Here is a 24714-nt window from a genome sequence, read left to right on the forward strand (position 1 = left end):
AGGAACAATGATTGCAGTTACACCGAACTGGCATAAATCAGAAAAATTAGACAAGCTTTCAGATACAAAGGTGTTCTCTCTGTGCTTTCACGTATTTTTGTGTTGTTGGTCTAATTAAGGTTTTAGCTCCACCTATGCACTTATATTACCAGAACAACTAGAGATACCACTTTGACAAAGTGGCATCACTAAGAGCAACATTGGGTCACAAGTAATTGTGTCTAACTCAGGTGTGCCTTTCCCACGTTCTTCACAGAACATATGCAACAATCAATGATGGTAGCTCTCAGAGAAAACTTTTTCTCATTTTGAAGGATAGTGGTTACTGGAAAATATGAAAATCACTCTGACAACATTTGTTTGCATCAATACGTGATGATAGAGTACAACCACACTCTTTCTTCAAAGGCTATCCATATTTGGAATTGTAGAATCATTTGACTTGGAAGGAACATTTAAAGGTCCCCCTGCAAAGTACTATAAGGGACATGTACAGCAAGATCAGGGTGCTCAGAGCCCAGTCCATTCTAACTCCAGGGACAGAGCATCCACCACATCCCTGGATACCTGTTTCAATGCGTTACTACCTTTATTGTATGTACAATTTTTAACTTATATTCAGTATAAATCTCCCCTCTTTTAGTTTGAAACCATTTTCCCTTGTCCTATCACAATAGATCCTGCTAGAGAGTCTGACCCCTTCTTTCTTACAGCCCCCCTTTTGATACTGAAAGGCCATTTTCAGGTCTTTCCAGAGCCTTTTCTTCTCCTCGCCGAACAACCCCAGCTCTCTCAGCCTGTCCTCGTAGGAGAGTTGTTCCATCCCTTGGATCATTTTTGTGGTACTCCTCTGGACGCACTCCAACAGATCTCTGTCTCTCCTGTGCTGAGGACTCCACATCTGGATGCGGTACTCCAGGCAAGGTCTCACCAGAGCAGAGCAGAGAGGCAGGATCACCTCCTTCATACTGCTGACCACGTTTCTTCTGATGCAGCCCAGGATACAATTGGCAAAATGTGCCATCTTGAAATGCTTTCCTTACGTATTCAACTATATTTTCATCCACATACTCATAGTCATGCTCTTCTTTCTGTTCCTTTTCACCTTCACACTTTCTAAGCGGCTTATTTGTTAGACCTGAGAAATCAACAAATAATGATTGTAAGGAGACTGAAGGCTCTGCACTTGCCCAGAAAAAAATGTACAATTCACACAACCATAAAAGTCAAAAACAAAGGAAAAAATGTTCTCTTCTTTTTTCTGATATTCACAGAGATCTTAAGTGACTTGCACACATTTCTGAACAACATTTGCAGCAGATCAAGAATGAAATCCAGCTGACCATTTTATAAAACGATCTTCACTTTTTAAGAATTCCTCTCTCAATTTTTGAGCTATGCTTGTACCTCACAGTCTACAGACAAACCAGATAATCAAAGAATCACTGAATCACCAGTGTTGGAAAAGACCTCCAACATCATCTAGTCCAACCATCCATCTACCAACAGTATTTCCTGCTAAACCATGATCCTCAGTGTAACACCTAAATATTTCTTAATCTGTTGTCTACTCCCTGACAGTTGTCCACAGACCATTCAAAGGTTTAATAAAATGCTTTAGAAGTGTGATCACTGAGAGTGTAAAAGCAGAATTAAACTGTTAAGAGATGAGCAATCCATGTGCATCATGCAATACCTACAATCCCTGTTGCAGACTTGCTCCTATGTTCTTTGCCTGAAAAGATGAATATGTAGCTAGGAATATGTGGTGGCTTTTCAGGACTTCCTGAAGCCAAAATCCCCAGTTTTCTCTTATTCAGAATGTAATACAATAAATAGAGATGAAAGCTTGAGAATGATATGAAGTTTAAGTGAAAAGCCTTGAAGTTCATTTCTTTGCGTCCACGCAGACCAATCTTCAGCCATACTGACCTTTCAAAAAATTGTGGCCTTCCCCCACTAGAGCAAAGACCCTCACATGAGGCCTCTTAGCAACTCCAGAGTGGGTGGGCTCTGCTCTAATCCTTTGTGTGGAAAGAGCTTGATTTTACTCTTCTCATGTGTGAGCTATAGCCTGCTGCCAAAAGGCCCCATGATCTCCTGCCTTGCTCATATATTCCTATTGTATCCCTCCAAGAAGCAGTGCCCCACATTTTCCCTCTGGAGCCACCATGTTTTTTGGCACTTGCAGGAGTGGGAAAGAGATGTACAGCAGCAGGACAGGAACTGCTCAGGTTTGTCACAATGCCCCATGTTTAATGGAGCTGAGAGGGCACTGTGTTTCAAAAGTAAATCTCATATGAAGTGGTATTATAGTGTGAAATACTGCTTTGGGAACAGCTGTTTCTGTTTGGTTAATTTACAGCAACGTAACTAGAAACAACTTGCAAATATGCACAAACCCTCACAGCCTATTTGATCTCTCTGCAAGGCCATGCTTATCGAATACATTCTTCCTTATGGCACTGAGCTTTTCAAACAAAAATTCTCCCAAGCTTATTCTTGGGACAATGTCCCTATGAGGACAGGCTGAGGGAGTTGGGCTTGTTCAGCCTGGAGAAGAGAAGGCTGCGGGGCGACCTCATTGCAGCCTATCAATACCTGAAGGGAACCTACACCCAGGAGGGGAGTAAACTCTTCAAAAGGGCTGATAACAGCAGGACTAGGGGAAATGGTTTTAAGTTGAAGGAGGGAAGATTTAGGTTGGATGTTAGGGGGAAGTTCTTTACTAGGAGAGTGGTTAGGCCCTGGAACGGGCTGCCCAGGGAGGTTGTGGATGCCCCGTCCTTGGACGTGTTCAAGGCCAGGTTGGGCGGGGTCCTGGGCAACCTGATCTAAATGTGTATGTTTGGTGGCCCTGCTAGGCAGGGGGGTTGGAACTACATGATCCTTGGGGTCCCTTCCAACCCGGGTGATTCTGTGATTCTGTGATTCTGTGACAACTGTATTCCCCTTTTCCAAGCAACCAGATGTATGATTGTTCTTATCAGTTCGTTCTAAGACTCTCCATGGCTGAGGTGCCTCTTCCTGAGAAATGGACAGGACTCATTTTTTTTCTGAAGCTCTGATTTTAAGGCCAGAAATAACCATCACATTCATCAAGGAGCTGTCTACCTGAACCAGGACACAACTTATCATGGACAAATTTGCTTTCAAGTACCCCTGCTTCTTTACAGGAATGACTAAATTAGCAATATATTTCCAGATCTAGACATCAAAAGGGAAAGGAATCCACCCTATGATGAGAAATTCAATGGAGATCTCACTCACAGCACTCACACAAGTGGCTACTATCTTCTTTACAAACATTTCCAGGTCTGTGGTTCATTTTCAGGTTGGCTGTGCTTGTTGTCAGTAAAAGTAAACTAATGAATAAAATGGGCACCGAATGAATAAGCTAATCTTTGTGATTCAGCAAGGAAAATATTGTTTGTACAGTTAGACTCGCTAATACAGATATAAAGTACAGGATGCACATGGATGGCAAAGCTAGACCTTCTTCTTTCCCAAACACAGAAAAACAAAATGATATACTTCTAAGCAAGACAACTCAAGGAGAAAAGGAAATTTAATGTCATCCGGCTAGAGTAAATCACAGTTGTCTCCAGTCTAAAATAAAATGTAGGACGCCTTCTGAAATGTATATATTTACACTTCAGTAAAGCATTAAGCAATGAATGGGATAAGCTGAATGATCCCAAGGGGATTTTGAACAGTGAAATCAATGCAATTTTTTTCCTACTTGAAAAAAATCCATTAGCCTCAACACTGAATTACTGAATCAGATATACCATCTACACTGCTAAGAAAACGAGGCTTGTGTCATCATGCCATCTATCCATCCATCTGCCAATCTCTACAGTACTTTTTAAAGTTTGTCCTTGCCAATTTCAGTCAAATTTGAAAAGGGGGAAGAAGCCATAGTGTGATTACAGAAGAGAAAGTTGTATTAGATCCTCTGTTGAAAGAGAGGCATGCAGAACACAGCTGTTACACTCTCCATTTGGCAGCAAACAGAAGGATAAATCAGCATGTGTGTATTGGTTGGCCACTCAACACACACATAGCTCCAAACCTGCTCTTTTTCATATAATAGGAGTACCATAAGGAGAGTTTTGGTTATTATCAGGGAAGGAAGGAAAGGAGCAGCAGGGGACAACAGACCTGAATCCTTATTAAACCAAATTTCATTAACTCCGCTCTTCCTGGAACAATTTGTATAATTATGTTTGCCTTTATAGTGGAAAGGGAATGTTCTGCAGACTAAAAATTTCCATTTGTCTCACTCACATTCTCAGGTGGGTAGGATTTTTTTTTTTCTGAATATGCTAGCTTTTTTTCACAGACTTCAAGGTCACTAACAGTTGCCATAACTCTCAATTCTGCACTCATCCAAAATGCAGGCACAAAAATAACCTGTCATCATCACTGCTGGAAGGCAACCAGTGCTGGAAACCCCAGTTCATGTATATAAAAGGTTGCACGAGTAAACACTCCTGGCCACGATCATAATAGAGTTTTATAGCTGTGGTAAATATCTCAGTTCAGGATTTATGCTGCATAAACTAACATTCAGTCACATTAATAACATTTAGCATTTGATATGACTAACTTGAAAACAATAGTTGTGAATTATTATGCACAATAATATTGTGAACCAAACAAGGTAAAATAACATCCTTGTGTCTGAGCATTACTTCAGTGAAAAAGCACAGAACGGAAGAGTGTGTGTATTAGTCAAAGTGTTTTTATTAACAGTAGTGTTTTATTTGTTGTGAGCCTGGTTCTGATGCTCCTCAATCCTAGTGAGAGTTAATTCCTTAGGGAGTGCTACTGGAAGTCAGTGTGCAGAATAAGAGCTAATGAAATGAACAGACTATTCCCTGGGCTGATATCCATTGATATCAATTGACATTTGATATCCATCAATCATTCCTTCTAGTGATGGTTTATAATGCCTTTAAAAACTGTTAAAAGTAACAATCAAAATATTTCATATGTACTGCAGGGTTAAAATTCATGTATGGTTAACATTTATCTCTGTAGGGAATGTACTAGCACATTGTTTGGAACAGTTTAATCTTAAATTCAATTTAAAAAAAAAAAAAAGAATTTCCTGAAAGATACAAACAACTGCTGACTTATTTCACTGTCGTTTTATTTCTAACTTTTCTTCTTTACCACTTTTTTCTAGTCTATCTTTCTGGTTTTATTGAATCCTTACAGTCATTACTTTCTGTTGTTGTACTACTGTTGATAAATATTTTTTTAATTACAAATCAAACACTTCATATATTAATAACTCTCACAGAAAACATTTGTCATGGACTTTAAGGATTTGCATATTCCAGGTGCCATCATACGTCATTGCAGGAGGGCATAGAAAAGTATAAAGTCTGTGCGGATATAGAGGGAATAGAAGCTCTGTGTGGCACCATGCCCCCTACCCAATCCCATCTGCTATTCTGCACACCACCTTCCACCTAAGGAAGAACCATAGAATATCCTGAGTTGGAAGGGACTCATAAGGATAATAAGTTCCAACTCCTGGCTCTGCATAGTACCATCCAAAAATCAGACCACATGTCTGAACGCTAGTCCATATGCTTCTTGAACTCTGGAATTTCTGTGCCATGGCCACTCCCTTGGGATCCTGTTCCAGTGCCTTACCACTGCTGCTGAGGAAATTTTATTGATATCCAGTCTGAGCCTCCCCTGAAAAAAGGACCACCACAGAAACCTGCGTGGGCAGAAAATGGGAGGGGCGACTCATACAAAGTCCTCTTTAGTTCCCTTCATGTAACACTGCAACACTTTCTCCTTGTAATGAGTTCTACATGCTCCTGCCTGGAAACTGATTTTTATTGCAAATATTTTATATGCAGTCAAATCTAATAAATAAGGGAAATGTGTAAAGGATGCAGAGTCAATGCTTTCTGTTCCCTGCAGTACAACCTGAATATTAGCTAAGAATAAAACTAAGTTTAACTAAAAATAAGTACAATTTACCAAAGAGTACACATAATCCTATTAAGTGATGCAATCTGATTATTTTAACTCATTATCTTACCATTTTTTGTTAGCTTATCTTAGAAGATACATCAACAAGGAATAAGGTTTTTGATATGGCCCAAAAATAAAAGGAAAAATAATACAGTTATTGTTTTAAAGATAATTACAGGACTCAAGGAGGCAAAGAAGGTAATAACAATTTTTCCATAGTTAAAAATGAAAGTAAAGGAAGAGTTGTCATTCACATATACAGTATAGGGTTCCTAATTCATGTTGCTTATCCCTATGGTTGAATTCAGAAAATTAGTGCATGTTCCCTGTGATATTGCCAAAGAACTTTTTAAAATGTAATTTAAAATTCTTCATTTTGCTTAAATTTTGAAATTACTATGCTGCATTCATTTCAGTGTTTTTTGAGTATAGCTTTGTAACCAAAAGTATTGCCCTAAATTGTACAATATCAAGAACAGGAGCAGAAATTTCTTAAATCATCTCCATTGCCAAAGATAGTATACTATTTTTGTGCACACTGAATTGCAATCAAAAAGCCCCTTCTGTTTTTCCCAGCCTTCCTAAATCAAGTGTTTAAGGACAGAACATTCAAATATCTTTTCTAAAGTGTCCAGATACCAATTAAAACAAACAAACAAACAAACAAAAAAACACACAAAAAAGCCACCTAAAACAAAACGGCATTAGATAATGTTTCAGAAACTCCAGTTAGAAGAAATTTCAAAATTAAAGTAAAACAAACCAATACAGCAAGTTTCAGGTGAAGAGTTACAACTTTGCAGAATTGTGACTATTTTTAAGGAATTCAAATTCAGTCAAATCTAAAAAAATAAGATTATATTTTTAGTGGCCAAATCAGGTTTTGTTGAAACAGTAGAATAAGGATGAATTTCTTAGAAACAAAGATAATAAATACTACCTTTACAAATATGAACTCTGCAAGGAAACAATAGAGGCGTTAACACTGAAAGAGAACCATGTTGCCTTTCTCCTCAGAACAACCTAGCCTTTGATAAGAAATGGCAGTTTTGTCTGTAACTGTTTTTATTTTGTTTTGTTTTTCTGAGAGAGACAGACAGCATGGATTCAATATCCGTATTAGGAATTTGAAATGGCTTGGTGCTTTGGAAGTTGGCTTAACATTCACAAGTAGAAGTTTAAAGATTAGTCAGTGAATGGTACATTTCCTCCCACTCAAAACCCACAGCAGTGTCTCTGTGTTGTTAGTCTTGACATATTTTCTAATCTATTATCCTCTGAATTAACAGAGCAGAATACACTCTGGAACAGTGCTGCACGCAACAGTGGGCTCCTGGGGATCCCTTGACTGGCCAGGAAGAACTGCTTTATTTTCTAATCAAATCTCCTCTGTAATTTTGCAGTTAACTTTAAATTAAGCTCAATAATTTGGACTTCACTAACACACAGCTTTGAAAAAAACCTTCAGCTTTGATCTGGGTGTGCCAGTGTACCATCTATCATCACTCTTTGTTCTATGTTATTAGATTTACCTGTCTCCAACTTTTAATTCACAGTATACTCAAAGTTATGCAAAAATTGTTCAGGGATATCCTCCAAGGCAGTTAAACAAGAGAGGCTTTGTAGTCTTGCAGAAAAAGCTTTATGATATTGTTTCTTGATTTTCTGTGTGTGCTAAACAGAGGTACTGAGGATTTGATAGGACAGTGGGGAATGATCTTAAGCTCAAGGAAGGAAGATTGAAATTGGATGTCAAGGAGCAGTTCTTTAAGGTGGTGAGGGTGGTAAGGTGCTGGAACAGGCTGCCCAGAGAGGCTGTGGATGCTCCATCCCTGGAGCTGCTCAAGGCCAGATTAGATGGGGCCTTGGGCAACCTGGTCTAGTACCGGATCTAGAGGTTGGTGGCCCTGCTCGTAGCAGGGGCTTGGAACTTGATGATCTTTGACGTCCCTTCCAACCCAAGCCATTCTATGATTCTATGATTCTATGATTGTTTTGTTTGAAAATCCTCAGTGACATAGGTTAGTCTTTACCTGAACTTAGATCTCACCTAACAGTCTATGTACAATGAGCTCAGATTTAACTGCAGCATTCATGAGGAATAAGGAAAGAGAGATATGATTGAAATCAGAAACATGGCTTAGAACTGGACTAAGTGGAAGGAATTAGCGCTGCAAATCTTTACAGGAGCAGGAGCAAGAAAGTCTTCAGCAGCTCTAACTTCAATTTTTTCTTTAATGTACTTGGGCGTACAACTAGAACTATTTACAAAGCATACGTCTCTAGCCATAAGCTTGGGGAAATGGATAGGAATAAAACCTGAGATAGGAAATGGGCAGAAGAAGCAAAAGAGCCTGACTGATATCTGAAATTTGAAAGAAAATTTTTTTCTGGAATCAGGAAGAACTATAAAATTAAGCGTAAGATGTGAAAAATCAGATTTCAGAGAAAGGACAACAAAATAATTGTTAGGATCTTAATGGGAGAACACTGAACAGAAGATAATTTTAAAAAATAATAATAAAATTAGAAAAGGGTTACGAGAAAACTTTCCTATCGTAGAGAATCTGGAGTTGGAAGGGACCTGCATGTGTCATCAGCTCCAACTCTTGGCTGCATACAGGACCATCCAAAATTCAAATCATGTGCCTGAGGGTGGTGTCCAAAAGCTCCTCGAACTCCAGCATTGGGGCTGTGACTACAGCTCTGCATAGCCTGTTCCATGCCCATTTCTCTCTGGTGCAGAACCTTTCCCTAACCCCCAGCCTGACCCTTACCTGACACAGCTCCATGCTGTTTTTTTGGTCCTGTCACAGTCATCAGAGTGCAGAACTCAATGCTGCTCCTCATCTCCCTGTGAGGAGCTGTATGCCACCATGAGGCCTCCCCTTACCTTCCTCTTCTCTGGGCTGAACAAGCCAAGGGACCTCAGCCACTCCTCACATCTTGCTCTCAAATGGCAAAGAAAAATAGAACTACATAACGTAAAAATGGTGAAGTTCTGGAGATTCTAGAAGCTGATCGAGGACAAATAAGACTTAGTAGGATGGACAAAAGAGTAATTTTACTAACTCAGAATGAATAAAGAGTGAGAAAGCAGGCAGACCGTACCTAGGGCAGATGGCACTTAGCAATGATGCCTTGTTTTGCTATGCTTCTGAATCACAGTAAGTAAAAGCTCCAAAACAGGAACAGCTGCAAATAGTCTCCAAGTTTGTCTTTATGATTGAAAATATTGAACACCTGAGCACTACATTTATAGAACTTGTACCCCTAACTGTGATTTAGAAAGGGGCTGGGAAATCTCCTTGTTGCAATGGAGTAGAATAGAAGGTCCCGTTTAACCATGAACACCTCACTCACACTTGCCCTACCTCACAGGGACTGAATCACCCATGGTGGTGATTCAATTGCTCCCTGCAGCATGGACATCAGTTGTCAAAGTCAAGCCCCAGTCATGTGCAGGTAGTTCCCTTGGCACAAGAGAGTTCATCATTAACTCATCTTGTTAACAATGTTGTCCCGGGGTTTAAACAGAGAATGCTGTTCTCTACAGCTGCCAGCCTGGAAGCTTCACCATTTACCACTATAAAATATCATCAGATCATTAAGTTGTAACAAAATGGAACCTACAGGGAGACTTTTCAAAGCCACCATATAACAAATATGAGATTATCTTCCAAAGCAGCTTGCTGCAAACCTAAACACTGTTAGAAAAATTGTTCCCAAACAATCAACCTCCACAGCAGTACAGATCATTGAATATTCAATACACTACAGTAATTTTTAAATATAAAGGTTGTTTATGTTGCATTTGCATAGTTTCAGATAAGCAGTCTTTTTTAGGAGATTGGCACACTGAATGAGAAGACAGAAAAGAGGAGATTTTATGGGAATTTCTTATAATGACATCAATTATCAGTAAACAAATGCTGTGGGGATGAGTATTTGTGCTTTAGCCTTCCAAATGTGCTGGTGTTATAATTAATGTAATGTATTCATTTTTGAAATATAACTAATGAAACCAACTGAGTTTTTTATTTTTGCTTCAAAGTCTTAAGGATTTGTCCTCATATCATCTGGCTTCTCTACTTGAATATGTTCTGACAAAGTGAAAAGTTAAAAAAGAAGTAGAAAGCCTAACCAGTTATCGCAAATGGTGTCCTTAAAAACAATTAATAGTCAAGTAATTTGCTCAATGCTCTTTTTTCTTCAAAATAAATAAAAAAGTTGAAGACATCCTCAAATGTTTAATATAAATGGCTTGCTTATCCTTAATATATCTGTCGGAATTAATTTTTATTATTATTTTTTTTTTAGTAGCAGAAGATGTATAGATTCTTAAGGAAAAACAAAGTGCATATTTCCACACAAGTCTGTTTCTAAAAACTACTGAATATTCATGTTTCAGTGTCAAACGGAGTTTAATACCATGCTGCTGTTGAGAGCTTGGATGAATTTGCCTTACGGCATTTATGGAGAAGGAGCAGAAATGTTCATCACTTTTGACTGAAGCACAGATTCCAAATGAAAATCACACAAGAAAATGCTGCATATAAGTTATTTATCAAGGCAGGAGTTAAGCTTTGCTAAAACATAACTCAAATCATAAGTCTTAACTAACCTTTAATCACACGGTTTTCCACTAATGTTGCTTCCCCAGTCACGTCCTTCTCATTGTCACGATGCACCAAATCATTCTGGCAACTAACAAAAACATCAGCGTCTTGATTTGAGCACAATTTCTTCTTGGTGTCTACACAGAAATTCTGAAATTATATAGAAGAAAACATTGACTTCACGTGTAAATCTTTACTCCAGACTCAGTACTTTTAGAGATGTGACAGATAAGAGCAACATTCTTTGGGTCACTTCTTTAAAATTTAACCACAAATCTTCTGTTTGCCAAAGCAAATCATCAGTCACCATAATTCTTATATTTGAGACAAGTACTTCACAAAATAAGATGATTAAAAGATACTATATGTAAACAAATAATCTTTAAAACAGACCTCCCTTCTATTTAATTGGCTATGTAGACTCAAACACAAGGAGGAATTTTATCCATCTCTTCTGGCTGATGTAGAGTTCTTTTTGAATAAGTACTTCTACTGTATTGATGATTGATATAATGAGTTATGAAATTAGTTCTGATATACATTATATCACAAATCTGTGTGAAGTCTGACATTTCAATTACATTTATTCAGTAGCATTCATAGCATGGAGAGATAAGATGATAGGAATAGACAGTTATGGTGTAATTAATTATAATGCTATACTATAACATGGCAGAAAATAAGTTTCACCCCTTGGATTTCATGCTTGATACAGATATTTTTGTAACTCTATTTTTTTAAAGTGTAATCTATTTATATTACAAATATTCAGTCAAAAAAATGTTTTTTTACCTGTGTAAGTAGTTGTTAATTTAAAGTGTCAAAAAAGTTTATTGCAAATATGGAGTAGCTGTAGAGCTGTAGTGGCTTACAGTTCAGTTGCGATCACTATACCAGAAAGTCCATTTTTTTTAGATAATTTGTAAGGTTTTCCATTCAAAATCTTACATAGATTTTCCTCAGCAAAAATAAAATCATTCTATTCAGAGACAGAAGGTCGCTTTGGTAAAATTGACAGTAGTTACAGAACAATAGTGTCTGATCTTTTCAGGATCAACCCACAATTTGTGAAAGTAGAACATGAACTCAATTTTTAAACAATAATCTGCACCTTCTACAGAAGACACCAGCTAGCAATAAGAAAGTCACCAGTAACAGAAATATTTAGGAGAGCATTTTGAGCAGAAGAGCTGAGGATAAAACCTGTAAAATACATGGACAATTTTCCTCAGGTCATGACATGATACAAGTGGAAAATACTATTTCTTTTTTCATTTAGAAGAACCCAGAGTAGTTCTCCCTTTTCTGAATTAACAATGAAAACTCGAACTGCAGGGGTTGACTGAGTTACAGTGTTTGATGCAAGTCTGTGGTACAGTCTGTACAGTGCTGGCTAGCACTCTCCTTGATTGCAAAAGAGCCTCTGACACCAAGCAAAGCTTGTAATAGTGATGTAATTCATGGAAGAAATTCAAGCTGAGGAAAATTTTTCAGAGAGAATGGAAACATCAGAAAAAGCCCTTAATGGCAAGAAATAAAAATAACCCAGTGGAAATGATATGGTTAGAACTAAAACAATGCTAATCTGGTGAAATATGGAATGACTTTACTGAAGTTGCAGGATCTTTCACTTTCTTTCACCAGCAGAGTGTGGCCTTTCTCTGATCTCCAGTTTTTTTCTTGATCATCTGCACCCAAATATGCCTACAGATTTGTTGCCAGCCTGTCCCTGGTAATATGAGCACACTCTACGGGCACTTACTGAATACCTTCTGAATGGAGAAAATACATGCTTAAATAACAGTTTTCAAGGCCGTCACGAAACTTGTCCTATCCTCACTACCATTCATGTCTGTTTATCACAATAGAAAGGTCTTGGGAAAGACAGGGATGTACTGCTGGCAAATTGTTTGAGTTACTGGGGATAATTGGCACGCAGAATGCTTTCAGTCAAAAGTCAGTTTTCAGGAAACTAAATGACCTTAAACTATAGAAATAATAGTAAAAAATAAATCAAATTAAAAAAACCCAACACTGACATTCTTTTATTTTCTATTCAGATCCTTATTGAGAATATTAATCCTTGCAATCAAAATAATAAATTAATATGTTCAGAATATTTATTTTATGTTGCCTTAAATAACTCAGAAACAAGTCTTGGTGTTCAAACAGAAATATTCTCTCATTAGGAATAGCGTAACTGGAGTTTGTGCTGATCTTATCAGTCCACAACAAAGACAAACATCGTGATAGAGTAGTTGCCTGGAGCTCACTGTAAATAAATTAAAATATGCAGAACTCAAACACATAAGAACCAACAGGATAACAGGAATTGGACTGTCACTTCATTATCTGCTGAGATCTGATATCACTTTAACATCCTTAACGGATCTACAGGTAACAGTTAAAGCAGAGACAAGCAGAGATAAGAAGCTTTTTTAAACTGCACAAAAATTACAAAGTCTTAAAGTAATCTTCCACATACTAGGCAGGTTTAACAGCACAGTCTATATGGAGGTTCACTCACTGTCCATAAATAACTCAGAGGGCAAACAAGGTTGTAAAGGTAAGGTAGTGTAGCAAAGTCTCTCTCAGGAAATAAGAGGCGTTAGATCAAACAGGATAAGTGTGAGGCTCATGTGAGAACTAAAAGACGAGAGATTCATCATTTTGGTAAGACAAAACTTGCAACATTCTGCAGAAGCTGAAAATGAGTGCAGAATTTATCCAACATGTATGGATTGAAGTAGAAAACTGAGTTTCAGAGAGAGCAGTTGGAATTAATTTCCCTTGATTGCTTAAAGAGCATAAAGCGTTACACTTGCGTGTGTGTGTGTGTAAGTTCACCTCAACAGCTCACCCCTTGCCCACCCCAGAAGCAGTGACATCTGCACACACAAAAATACTTTGCCCTTCTACAGCACCAGAAGCAGAGAAGCTTTTCCAAAAATGCCAATTGCCCTTGCAATTGCTAGCTGCTGCTTCTGCTCCAAGCTGAATTCTTATCTGCCTTTAGAAATCCAGGCTATTAATAGTCCCTGAGAATATTTCTTCCATTAATATGTGCAATTGCTTTTTGAATTCATTTACAATTCTGATATCAACATCATGTGCCAATGAGTTCCAGAGCTTACTTCTGCATTGTGTAATTTTCCTTTTTTCTTTAAACCATCCTACCAAATAATTTCATGCAGCTTTTGTGTTCACTCTCTATTCACTTTTTTCCTGCATTCAGGTTTTTACATATATAATCTCTCTCCTGAGTCATTTCTTCAGGCTGAGGAACTCTATAGAGTGTTGTATCTTTCCTCTTAGAGGATCAGAATTGTAATCCATGATGCACAAGATCCTGACATTTCTGCTTCTTTGCAAGCAGAATGTCTGCTAAAAACTACTGGAGGCAATCTGCATACCACACATAAAGCCAACATCACGATTTGGTCATAACTTCTCAGTAAGACAAGGAAAACTAATTGGAAGAGTAGCCCAGCAAAACGAGTATAACCTCTGAGGTAGAATAGCAGACGGAGGAGCTGTTAAAGCATACAAGAAGTAAAAACTGTTAAATCTGTATATAAAGAAAGAAAATAATTTGTGTGTTCATAATATGCATTACTATTTTAGTTGCTTTTCTTGTTTTAAAAAAAAAAAAACAATGAAAGAAAGCTTCAACAGTATCTAGAACATTCAGAGTAAGGAAGAGAAGCAGCATTTGTTTAAAGTGCAGAAAAGTGTGGGAGTAAATATGAAACCAACAGCTGTCATAGTCTCTGAAAATGCTATGAGAGATGTAGTGGCATAAACCAGTTTGACAAAACGGTGCCTTTCCAGACAGAAAGTCAAGCTGTTGTATGATTACAAATGACTCCAGTGAAGAGGAGTACTCATTTGCTGGAGCAATCAGTGCTGGACATGGCACTACACCTTTGGAGTGCATTTATTATGAGTCACCCATGCTAGCAGATACAGATCATAAACCTTTTACTACAATCTTTAAAGACAATTTGGAGAGGCACACTTTACTGTCTTCAGAAAATCAAGCCAAAGCTCTAGACAGATACTTTTCTTTGGCATATACTACACTGGTAATTTACTTGTAAAATGCTTAATTGCTACATGCACCTTGCCAGCAGGAAAGAAAAAAAAGAGTGGAAGTGTGATAAATGGCTTTTCAGTCCAAATACATTGCGCTCCTTTCAAACAAAAAAGGCCATTTATCAGCGCTACAAACTAATATTCTGCAAGAGAGTCATAAAACAGAGTGTTCATGGAGAGGCCCAAACTAAGCTGAAAATTCAGCTTTTAATATTTTGAAGTGTGTTTTAAAGACATGATGAGAGAAAAATATAGAAGGGCACATCAGTCTGACAAGCTAGTCACGGTTGCTGATATATAGAGAAAATCTCATGAGTTTCAGAGCATCCTGTACATTGACAAGCTACCTAGATCAATAGGGATCATTTGGCTCCAAACTTCATGATATCTGTATGACTGTCTATAGGGAAAATTAAGAGCTGGAGCAAATCAGAGAAAATACTCAGAATTTGACTCCCATGTGGTATCAATACAGAACCAGGGTAAGAGCTATCTCAGGCCCTCCTGAAACATAAATCCAAATTCTTTCCTGGTTCTTAAGTGTCTAAGCTGGAGTAATTACATTTCTTTAAACTTATTCAATCCAGAATTACAGCAACGTTATTCAAAATAAAATTTCATCCAGTGTATGAATAGAAGGAATGGGTTTCTTCCATGTAACAGATGGGAAGCACAAATTCAAATGACAGAAATACAAAAACGGAAACTGCTGACATGTCTAAAGAAATTTGCATTATTATGGCAGTCAGTTAGGACTTGAAAGGAAATTACTGCCTTCGGATTATTACTCACTTGTATCCCAAGGTAGCCTTCTTACGTGATCCATTGGCAAGGCAACTTATCTTGCAGATCAATGTACTTTTTGCAAGGACAGAGTGTACCTATGGCTAAGGGCACTGACAAGGGTCTACGGTTTAATACTGAAAAATTTTAACAGCCTTCCCCATTGCACTGATTTCAGTACATGATATCAAGCCTTCATTTTCCACAGTCCACTGGACTATGGAAAAGAAGAGCTAGTTAGAAGATGCTTGAAAAAGGCCATGAGAAATAAAGAAGATCCTCATTTAACCTCATTAACATACAGGACAGAAACACATTGGAAAATTTTTTGCCTGCAGAACTCATAAGGTACTATAAACTACAGATGAACTGTTTTTGCCCAAGAAACGGTCAAGATTATATCATTTCAAAGGCAAGAACAAAATCACATTAGTTAATGAGCTCTTTTTTGCCTGGAAGGGACATGGAACTCTGACTAAATAACTTTTCTTTTAAATCAGGGTTCAAATTCTTAACAGGTTTCTCCTGTACAAGGTACTCTCTGTATGTGCTTACAACACCACAGTTAATTTTGTGTTGTCAGGTTTTTCTGAAGATTACAATGGAGATGCTATATAATAAAGTCATGATATCCTGTAGGCAGATGCCACTGCAGGCATAGAGTTCAAAATGCATATTTAAAAATAAGCATATTCGAGAAAGTGGAGAGAGCTTTAGCTTATCTTTGCCCAAAGCTTGAATAAGGATTTCAAACTCAAAACTAAGCAGAAAGTCACGCTACAGTTACATCCTTTTCTAAAGAAATAAAAACAGCGTATCAGACTGAATGGTCTTCAAAAAACCAACAGCATGCAGAACACGCTGAGCTTTACCCAACGCTCAACCTATTTGTGAGCTTGAATGAATATTCCGATGGCATAGTGACTAACAGTGAATAAACAACGAAGGAAATGGCATTTTTGTAAGAACGGAACAAACTCTTCTGTTTTGGGGATCTTTTTCCGGCACGCGACGAAGGTGCTTGCGGCAGCCGCTAGATGGCTGTGTTCTCTGCCTTAAGCCCAGCCTGAGCACCTCGAAGTTATTCCCAAGGGTGTACAATTCAGCAATACAAAAAAAATAGCTAAATGCTTAGCGCCTCACCTCTCACCTGACAAAGATTTCTCCCTCTGGTCCACCCCTTTCCCTGCATTTGAAACCACATGAGAAACAAATTTCACAGTTGTATCAAGGCTAGGCAGAAGGAAAATACTCATCAGAGTTGATCATTTCTTGGGGATAGTGCCATGCAGTGAAATGCTAAAACATCTTACCTAAAAAGACTGAGGTTTGATCGTTTACCTGTTTAGCAGGAGAGCTGGAATTGATGATCTCTTGATGTCCCTTCCAACCCATACAATTCTGTGATTTAGGAGGAGAAAGAGCAGCAAATGGGGAAAAACTGTGTCCAGCCAGCAGCATAACCTTTAGAGAAGGGCTGCTCTGTGTGCATATCACAGCTTTTCAAAGAAATCTCGTATGGCTTTAAGAAGGTAACTAAAAATCGCTGCTCTTTAAGAGTAGTTCCCACATTTCAGATAAATAATTCACAGAAATCTACAGCTGATTTAGCTACAGATGAATTGCATCATGTTATAAATAAAAATATGCAAGTGTGTGTCTTTATTACATTCTGCTAAAATTCTTTGCTTGCTCCAGAATTTCAGAGCCTGAAGCTTTCTGTTCTTATCCAACAAGTTTCATGCACTCATTCAGAGCTCACAGTATTCATCTAACCACTTATTGTTGAATAAGATCCTTTTCTTTACCAAAAATCAGTCCAAGAATGGTACAGAACATGTCTCAAAAAATTTTTAAATGAAGATTTACTACCAAAGGATTTATTATGTCTGTGGGTAACTGGAACTGTTGGTCTCTTTTCTCAGGCATACTATTCCTGCTCTGTTTGTATACACGCAAAAGAACAGAAAACAATCTAGGACATCTTTGAGTGTTCTGGATTGAAACAATTAGCCAGTACAAAATCACTGAGCATATACCTTCAGATATTAGTGATGCAAATCCGAAGAGTATTTTGAAATGTTTAGCAATAGTTCAAATGCTAGATATAGAATTGCACGTCATCTCAGCTCCATCTCTTCATTCTCCCCTCCTCCTACCTCATAAAATACACAAAGGGGGAAGTGCTTGTCTCCCAGGGCCTCACAGCAGAGAAGAGGGTTTTTTCTTCTTTAGCTAGCGTCTATGATATTTGTATTCTGTTTCTTTTTCAGATACACCTGCACCTCAAAGCACACTTTTTCCTGAGTACTTAGACTGTGACGGCACTTCCTTTGTTCAATGCCTTGTGCAGAGGAATGTATTTTTTTTCCACATTTTACATGCCGGCATGTTCCTGTACTCATATCTTCAGAAAATTAGTGGGTATTGGCTAGGTCTCCCTGCTATCCCCCTCCTGCACATCCCACTCCTAACCACGTCACCTCTGCTGCAGCACTCCCTGCCTCCCTGCCTGCCTGGCCTGCTGCTCTCAGCCATGCTGGTGAGTGCTCAGCTGCAGAAAACAGGCCCCAGCTGCCTCAGGTTGCACAAGGAAAGGCATTTAGCAGCCACCTGTGAAAATTTTGGTTTCCATGACACTCATTGCATAAGAAAGTGACTGTGAACAGAAGCAAGAACTGGACCCCATTGCTCAGGATTCTTAACTATGAGGCAGGCTCTGTTCTTCCTCAGGATGGCTCTTGGAAAAAAATAAAATAAAAATCTGAAGATGTGAATATTAAGATCTGCTACTATATTACAATTGCATCTGACCTTGGCAAGTGGAAGTGCTTGTTTGCTCAAAGTCTATGAAATGTTGCATTTTGTGAAATTACCACTTAAAAAGAAGATGCAAATTCTTCTCATTTATCTTAATGGGACATTAACTGGAAATTTAATTACAAGGAGAACTAATTATCTGCAGGTCTGCCAAACTGCAGATGTAATCTACTCAACAGAGTGAAATCTGAATGCTGAAGTCAAGTTCAATTTAATGTGGGAATATTTGAACTGAAACCAAATGAAAAGAAGAAAATTTCCTGTAACTCCTGATAGAGAGTCTCAAATGAGGAGTCCCTCACTGCACTGTTCTCCTGGCTGCCTCTCCCTCAAACCTCAGGTCTTCTCTGCCAAAAGAAAAAAAAAAAAAAAAAAGAAATAATATCCACCCTGGTCCAGATCAAGATATGTCTCAAAATCTCTTCACCATTATCCTAAGCAGGCACTGTGTGAAAGTAAGGACATAGCCTGACTACCTGCTTCTCTCTAGTCTCTATTTTCAGCTCAGGGAATTTCCTGAGTTTGATGCGGTTTGTCTGTAATCCTCAACGGGTCCAAGCATTTGTCCCGTCTCCCCTTGAACTCCTGATCCACTTGCAGCTTTGTTCTGGCTCCCCTTGGTCTGAATGTATCCTGCCCCATTTCCTGTAATTGTGGCCCTGCAGAGAGAGTTGGGGAGGGAGAGCAAGAGTTTTAAAATAAATCATTTCCAAGTTTTGGCTGTTGTGCTTCCCTTCCTAGAATTAGTCTGCAGGTCCAGCTGCAGGGCTCACACTGTGCTTCCTCTTACTGAATGACAGAAAATGCTGTGCATGGCAGACAGCAGCCTCAGTGAAGCAGCGGGGCACCACACTGGTAGGAATTAAATACTTCAGAGAGGATTCTGATCTTAGAAACTGGGTGTAAATCTGGACCCACTCCATGTAGTCCATAAGCATTACCCCGACTTTACTCAGTACTATGTGAGTTCAGAATCAGGCTTCTTGTTTTTGAAAACCATCTGGTTTCCAGGCCACAGTGGGGAATGTAACAGCAGGAGTGAAGGAGAAATGGGTTATTTTATGAGTAAAATGCATTCTTATTCTAAAAGGTATTTTTGTAAGATTCGAACCTCTCCAAGAATTTATCTCCTCACATACATTTATATATATGTATATATGAGCTGGGCAAAAAAAACCGGATGAGGTTTAACAGAAGCAAGTGTAGAGTCTTGCATCTGGGGAGGAATAATTGCATGCACCAGTACAGGTTGGGGGATGACCTGCTGGAGGGGAGCTCTGCAGAGAGAGACCTGGGTGTCCTGGTGGACGACAGGTTGGCCACAAGCCAGCAGTGTGCCCTTGTGGCCAAGAGGGCCAGTGGCATTCTGGGGTGCATTAAAAAGAGCGTGGCCAGCAGGTCGAGGGAGGTGATCCTCCCCCTCTACTCTGCCCTGGTGAGGCCTCATCTGGAGTACTGCGTCCAGTTCTGGGCTCCCCAGGACAAAAAAGACAGGGATCTCTTGGAAAGAGTCCAGCGGAGGGCCACAAAGATGGTGAAGGGCCTGGAGCATCTCTCCTGTGAAGAAAGGCTGAGTGAACTGGGTCTGTTCAGCCTTGAGGAAAGAAGACTGAGAGGAGACCTGATCCAGGTCTATAAATATCTAAGGTGTGGGGGGCTGAATGATGAGGACAGACTCTTTTTCAGTGGTGAGTGGAGACAGGACAAGGGGAAACGGCCGGAAACTGCAGCATAGGAAGTTCCGCACAAATGTGCGCGAGAACTTCTTTACAGTGAGGTGACGGAGCACTGGAACAGGCTGCCCAGGGAGGTGGTGGAGTCTCCTTCTCTGGAGATGTTCAAGACCTGCCTGGATGCCTACCTGTGCGACCTGCTGTAGGAACCTGCTTTGGCAGGGGGTTGGACTCGATGATCCCTGGAGGTCCCTTCCAACCCCTACAATTCTGTGATTCTGTGATTCTGTGATAAATGTACATAGAAGTATGAGTATGTGTTTCAGCTTGCCCACTAGAAGCTAATATGTTTTGACAGAAATAAACTATTTTGCCCCCCCCCTTTTTTTTTTTCCCTTTCTTGTTTATTCTTTGTTATCTGACATAATTTCAAAGTGTGGCACAGAATTTGCTTACAGCTGTGTTAAACTGCACACCGGTGGCTACCAAACCTGACTAGGTCACTGGGGTTCTGGCTTATTATCAGAGTTGAAGAATACAGCAGGGAGGAGCTGCATTCCTTCTCAGAAGGAAGAAAGTTTGAATCCTGATAGCACAAGTATTTGCAAAAACCATTACAAGGGACATTTCAGACTGTTTTGACAAACTGAGCTATTAGCAGCTTGAATTTTGAATTTCTTCATTTCTCTGTGGGGAACAAAATATAAGGGGAGAGTAGGCTTGCAAGGGAGTGAGGTTTCTGGTACTAAAATAAAATGTGTGCAATACAAAATGCCTTCTTCTTCCTGCATTCCTACACAGAACATCCTCCTTCTGGGCACAGCAGCTGCTGAATGTACAGGGGTCTGAGAGGTCTCCTGGCTCATCTTCTTCTCAGTTATGTGGCAATTATATGTTCTCATACTTTGTGGTGACTGTGACGGTGTCTTTAGCATATTTTTGATGCTCCCAAAGGAACTATGCTGGAGATGGTAGTTACACATTTTCACCATGTTCTGTTTATTTAGGATTCTATTAAAAAATGAACATAAAAGTGTAGCCTGTGCCTGTACTGTGATACTGTGGCTTAGCTTATGGCTTCAGCTCAGGTGAACTAAAATTCTCCAAATATTGCCTCTTAAAATTATACTGGCTTTCACACAGCAACAGGATCTAAATCAGATGAGAAAGGACTAAGTACAATCTAAATCTAAATAATGTAAAAAAAAAAAAACTGTACAGGAGAGAAAAAAGTCAATTAAGAGAGAGAAGTTCTATAGTTGTAGTTATTTTTTTATAACACAACTCCTCAAAGTTATTTCATGAAAGGAGATAAGCAGCATATTATTTTTGTCAACATGAACACTCTTGTGTAAACCAAGTAAATGCACATGCTATCCCTTATTTTGTCTTGAACATTTAAGAGAAAGAGCAGAAATGTGAACTCTAAATAGTTCCCCTCCTCCTTTTTTTTTTTTCTTTTGTGAACATTTTTTATTGTATTCTGAGTAAACAGTGTGTCTATCAAGGAAACAATCTTGTTAGACAAATCATATATGCTCCCCTGGGCTGTGGGGAAGGCTAGGAACTGCCCATGCAGGGTTTCAGAGCAAAGATCTCTTCAAGAGATCTATAAGGAGACACTCCAGCATTGCAGGTGCCCTGCTAGAGCTGTGTGCTGTACTGACATCTATTTTTCCTGTAATCCAGACCATTGTATTACTGTATTAATGAGTATCCTAAATCTGTGGCTTAAACTTAGGTGAACTATCAGAACTGGATCGTGGAAATATTGGTTTGTAAATGTAGAACACTTCTATCTTGGGCCTTCATGATACTGCTGAACTTCTACACAACCTGTAAAATCTGCAGTGGATCAGTTGTAGCACAGTCTTTTGCAAGCAGGGAAAAAGACCTCTGAGGAATTTTGAGTTGCAAGCAGTTTTCAGCCTAGATGACTTCATTTTTAAAGACTGCCTGGAACAATACACAGTGGTGAGATGAGAGAGAGATCCCATCGCAGTCAGGTGATGTAGGTCAGCTCCCACATACCACCAGTGATGTTAAGAAAAATTTGGAAGTACAAGCAATTCATGTTGTAGATGTAACACACAGAACATGCAAGTATTTCTAGTTGACAGAAATGGCCTGTATTTAATCATGCACAGGTGAACATGAAGTCTGTATCTGATAATCTTGGTAACATCCTCACTTAGCTTTTGTGGAATGCTAGTCTTCAAGCTTATAGGAAGCACCAAAAGATCTTTGTTTCATTCTCAGTTTCTGGGGCAGTCTATTGCTTATGCTCTCAGTGTGTAGCATCATCAGGTTTCACCTTGTATCCTGGTGTGCCTTTCCAGCACTAATCACAAAACTGACAAAACGGTGTTCAAATCAAATAGATTTTGACCAGCTGGTTGGGCCAACAAGTTTTACATGGGTAATTATGCACCCAGACAAGTGTTCTGAGCAGATAATTTCTCATTGCCCACTTATTGATGACAGTATTCTTACCATAGCTATGGTAGATTGGATATGGGCAGTCCATTAAGCAAATATTGATGTATTGCAAGAGTAATTAAGAGAATCATATTTTTCCAGGAGTCAATATCTGTGGGGGCTCTTGATGGACGCAGAAAGGTCTATGATTTAATCTTCTAAGGTATTTAAATATTTCGGTTATTTATAAAACTTCAGGGCAGATTTTTTTTCTCAGTCAGACAGCATGCTTAACAAATAGGTTTCCTTTCATTGCTTCTCTCCTTATGATATGGGACAATTCATTATGGAACACTACTTCCACTATAATAATGGTTGGGTTAATAGTAGGATAATCAGTATTTCATTAGTGTCACTCAATAGCTTATCCTCATATCTTCTCAAAAGGGGAGCATGAAACTTTACCCATGTAAAGCATGCTTTTTTCTTGAAAACTGATCATACCCCAATAATGCCTGAGCTGCTACTTCTGCCATTCTACAGATGATACTTGTGACTAGGCAGCCCTGAAAACGGATACTGTTTCTCCCGAGTTCACACTCAGTTTTGTTCAGTACATGTCCAACTTCTTCAAACATTGTCTGAATTTTGCACATAGCCTCAGTGTGCTACAGCAACTTTTTCAGACAGTTTGTTCAGCATTTTTCTGGATGTTCCTATGTGAAGAGGACAGTCTAAATGGTAAGTATCTTCATGTCTTGACCAAAATAATGAATTCCCATTTTAACAAAGTCTAAGAAGATAGCATATTTTTTAGCACTCTTGCAGCTGTTATGAACACTGCTGTTAAATTCTGAGCTGCCAAAACATCTACACATGCCTTCAGAAGACTTTGCCAAAATGACAACAGATATATATCAGATGAAAGATTCTCTGATTGGATTCATAATCATTCAGAGGACAATGCTTAGAAATGTTTCTTAACAAGAAAGCACTATTCAGTTTTTTTCTGAGAGCAGAGTTGTTCATCTCTTATAAGTTCACATACAACATAACTGTTTTGGTTTCCTCAGTCCACCAAATTACCTTGGGAATATAGAAAAGCTTTTATTTCTGCAGTCTAAAATTTGGTCTCATTCAATCTTTGAATAAGTTTAATCATTCGTTTGCGTTTCAATTCAGCCACCAGCCTTTCAAATTGAAATGCAATTTTCTCCTGAGGCTTCATTCTCAACATTCAGATGGTCAGACAGATTTTTTTTTCTGATATAGACACTTTTATGTCAGGAGATGGAAAATGAAATAACCCTAAGCAAGCTCACAGAATTTTATGAAAGAGATTATTATGTCATCAATCATGTCAGTTTCGAGAGGTAATATTTGTAGACCCATTGCTTGCACAAGTAGAACGAGTTTCTCAGTCTTAATAACAGAAAGTAGTACAAATGTGTAGACCTGGCCTCCCCTAAATGCTCTGTGTCACATGTCAGATTATTTTGTAGATTATGGTATATTTCATCTGCACCTTCAACAAATCTGATCAGTGTGATCCTGGCAAAGAGTGGAATCAGGACACTGAACTTCAGAAGAATGAACTTCAAGCTGATTAAGGAATTGTTGGATGAGATCTCCTGGGAAGATCTTTTTAAAGGAGTGGAGCAAATCTGGCTACTCTTTAAGAATGTCTTTCTGTGATAGCAAGAGCTCCCTATCCCCTAGAATAAGAAAGCAGGCAGGGAAGACAGGAAACTGGCATGGCTTGGCAAGGACCTACTGGTCAAACTGAGGGAAAAGAAAGGCATGTACAGGCTGTGGAAACAAATACATGTCACCTGGAAAGAATACAGTGATGCTGACCGGACATGAAGAGATAAGATTAGGAAAGGCAAGGGACAGATGAAACTGAACTTGGCAAGAGATGTTAAAAGCAACTAAAAAGTTTTCTATGGATACATTGGTCAGAAGAGATAGGCCAAAGAGCGTACTTTCTGTGATAAATGAGAAAGAAGAACTACAACAGACATGGAGAAAGCTGAGGTACTAAATGAGTCATTTGCCTCCATCTTCTCTTGCAGCCAGGATTCTCATTTTTCACATCTCTGAACCTTACCTCCCCAGACCTCTTGATGGGAACTGGGGGAACAAACTCTCCCCACTGTAAGGGCAGAGCAAGTCCAAGTCTACCTCATGAGACTGAATATATACAAATCTATGGGACCAGATGACATGCATCCCAGGGGTCTGAAGGAACAGGTTGATGTGGTTGCCAAGATGTTCTCCATCATATTTGAAAAGTTGTGACT

General features: G+C 38.9%; 1 protein-coding gene across 1 annotated transcript in view; it reads right to left on the reverse strand.

Moving 5' to 3' along the window:
• Positions 1–707: 707 nt before the first annotated feature.
• Positions 708–24714, reverse strand: part of THEMIS (thymocyte selection associated) — a 78268-nt gene continuing 54261 nt past the window's right edge. Inside the window, exons 5-6 of the mRNA XM_042888175.1 lie at positions 10628–10772; positions 708–1138 (exon numbers count right to left, since the gene is read on the reverse strand). Coding sequence (XP_042744109.1) covers positions 708–1138; positions 10628–10772 — 576 coding nt within the window. The remainder of the gene's footprint in view (positions 1139–10627; positions 10773–24714) is intronic.

The sequence above is a fragment of the Lagopus leucura genome, unplaced genomic scaffold (genome assembly GCF_019238085.1).
Source record: "Lagopus leucura isolate 7727_CA_CO unplaced genomic scaffold, USGS_WTPT01 Super-Scaffold_73, whole genome shotgun sequence".
NCBI lineage: Eukaryota > Metazoa > Chordata > Aves > Galliformes > Phasianidae > Lagopus > Lagopus leucura.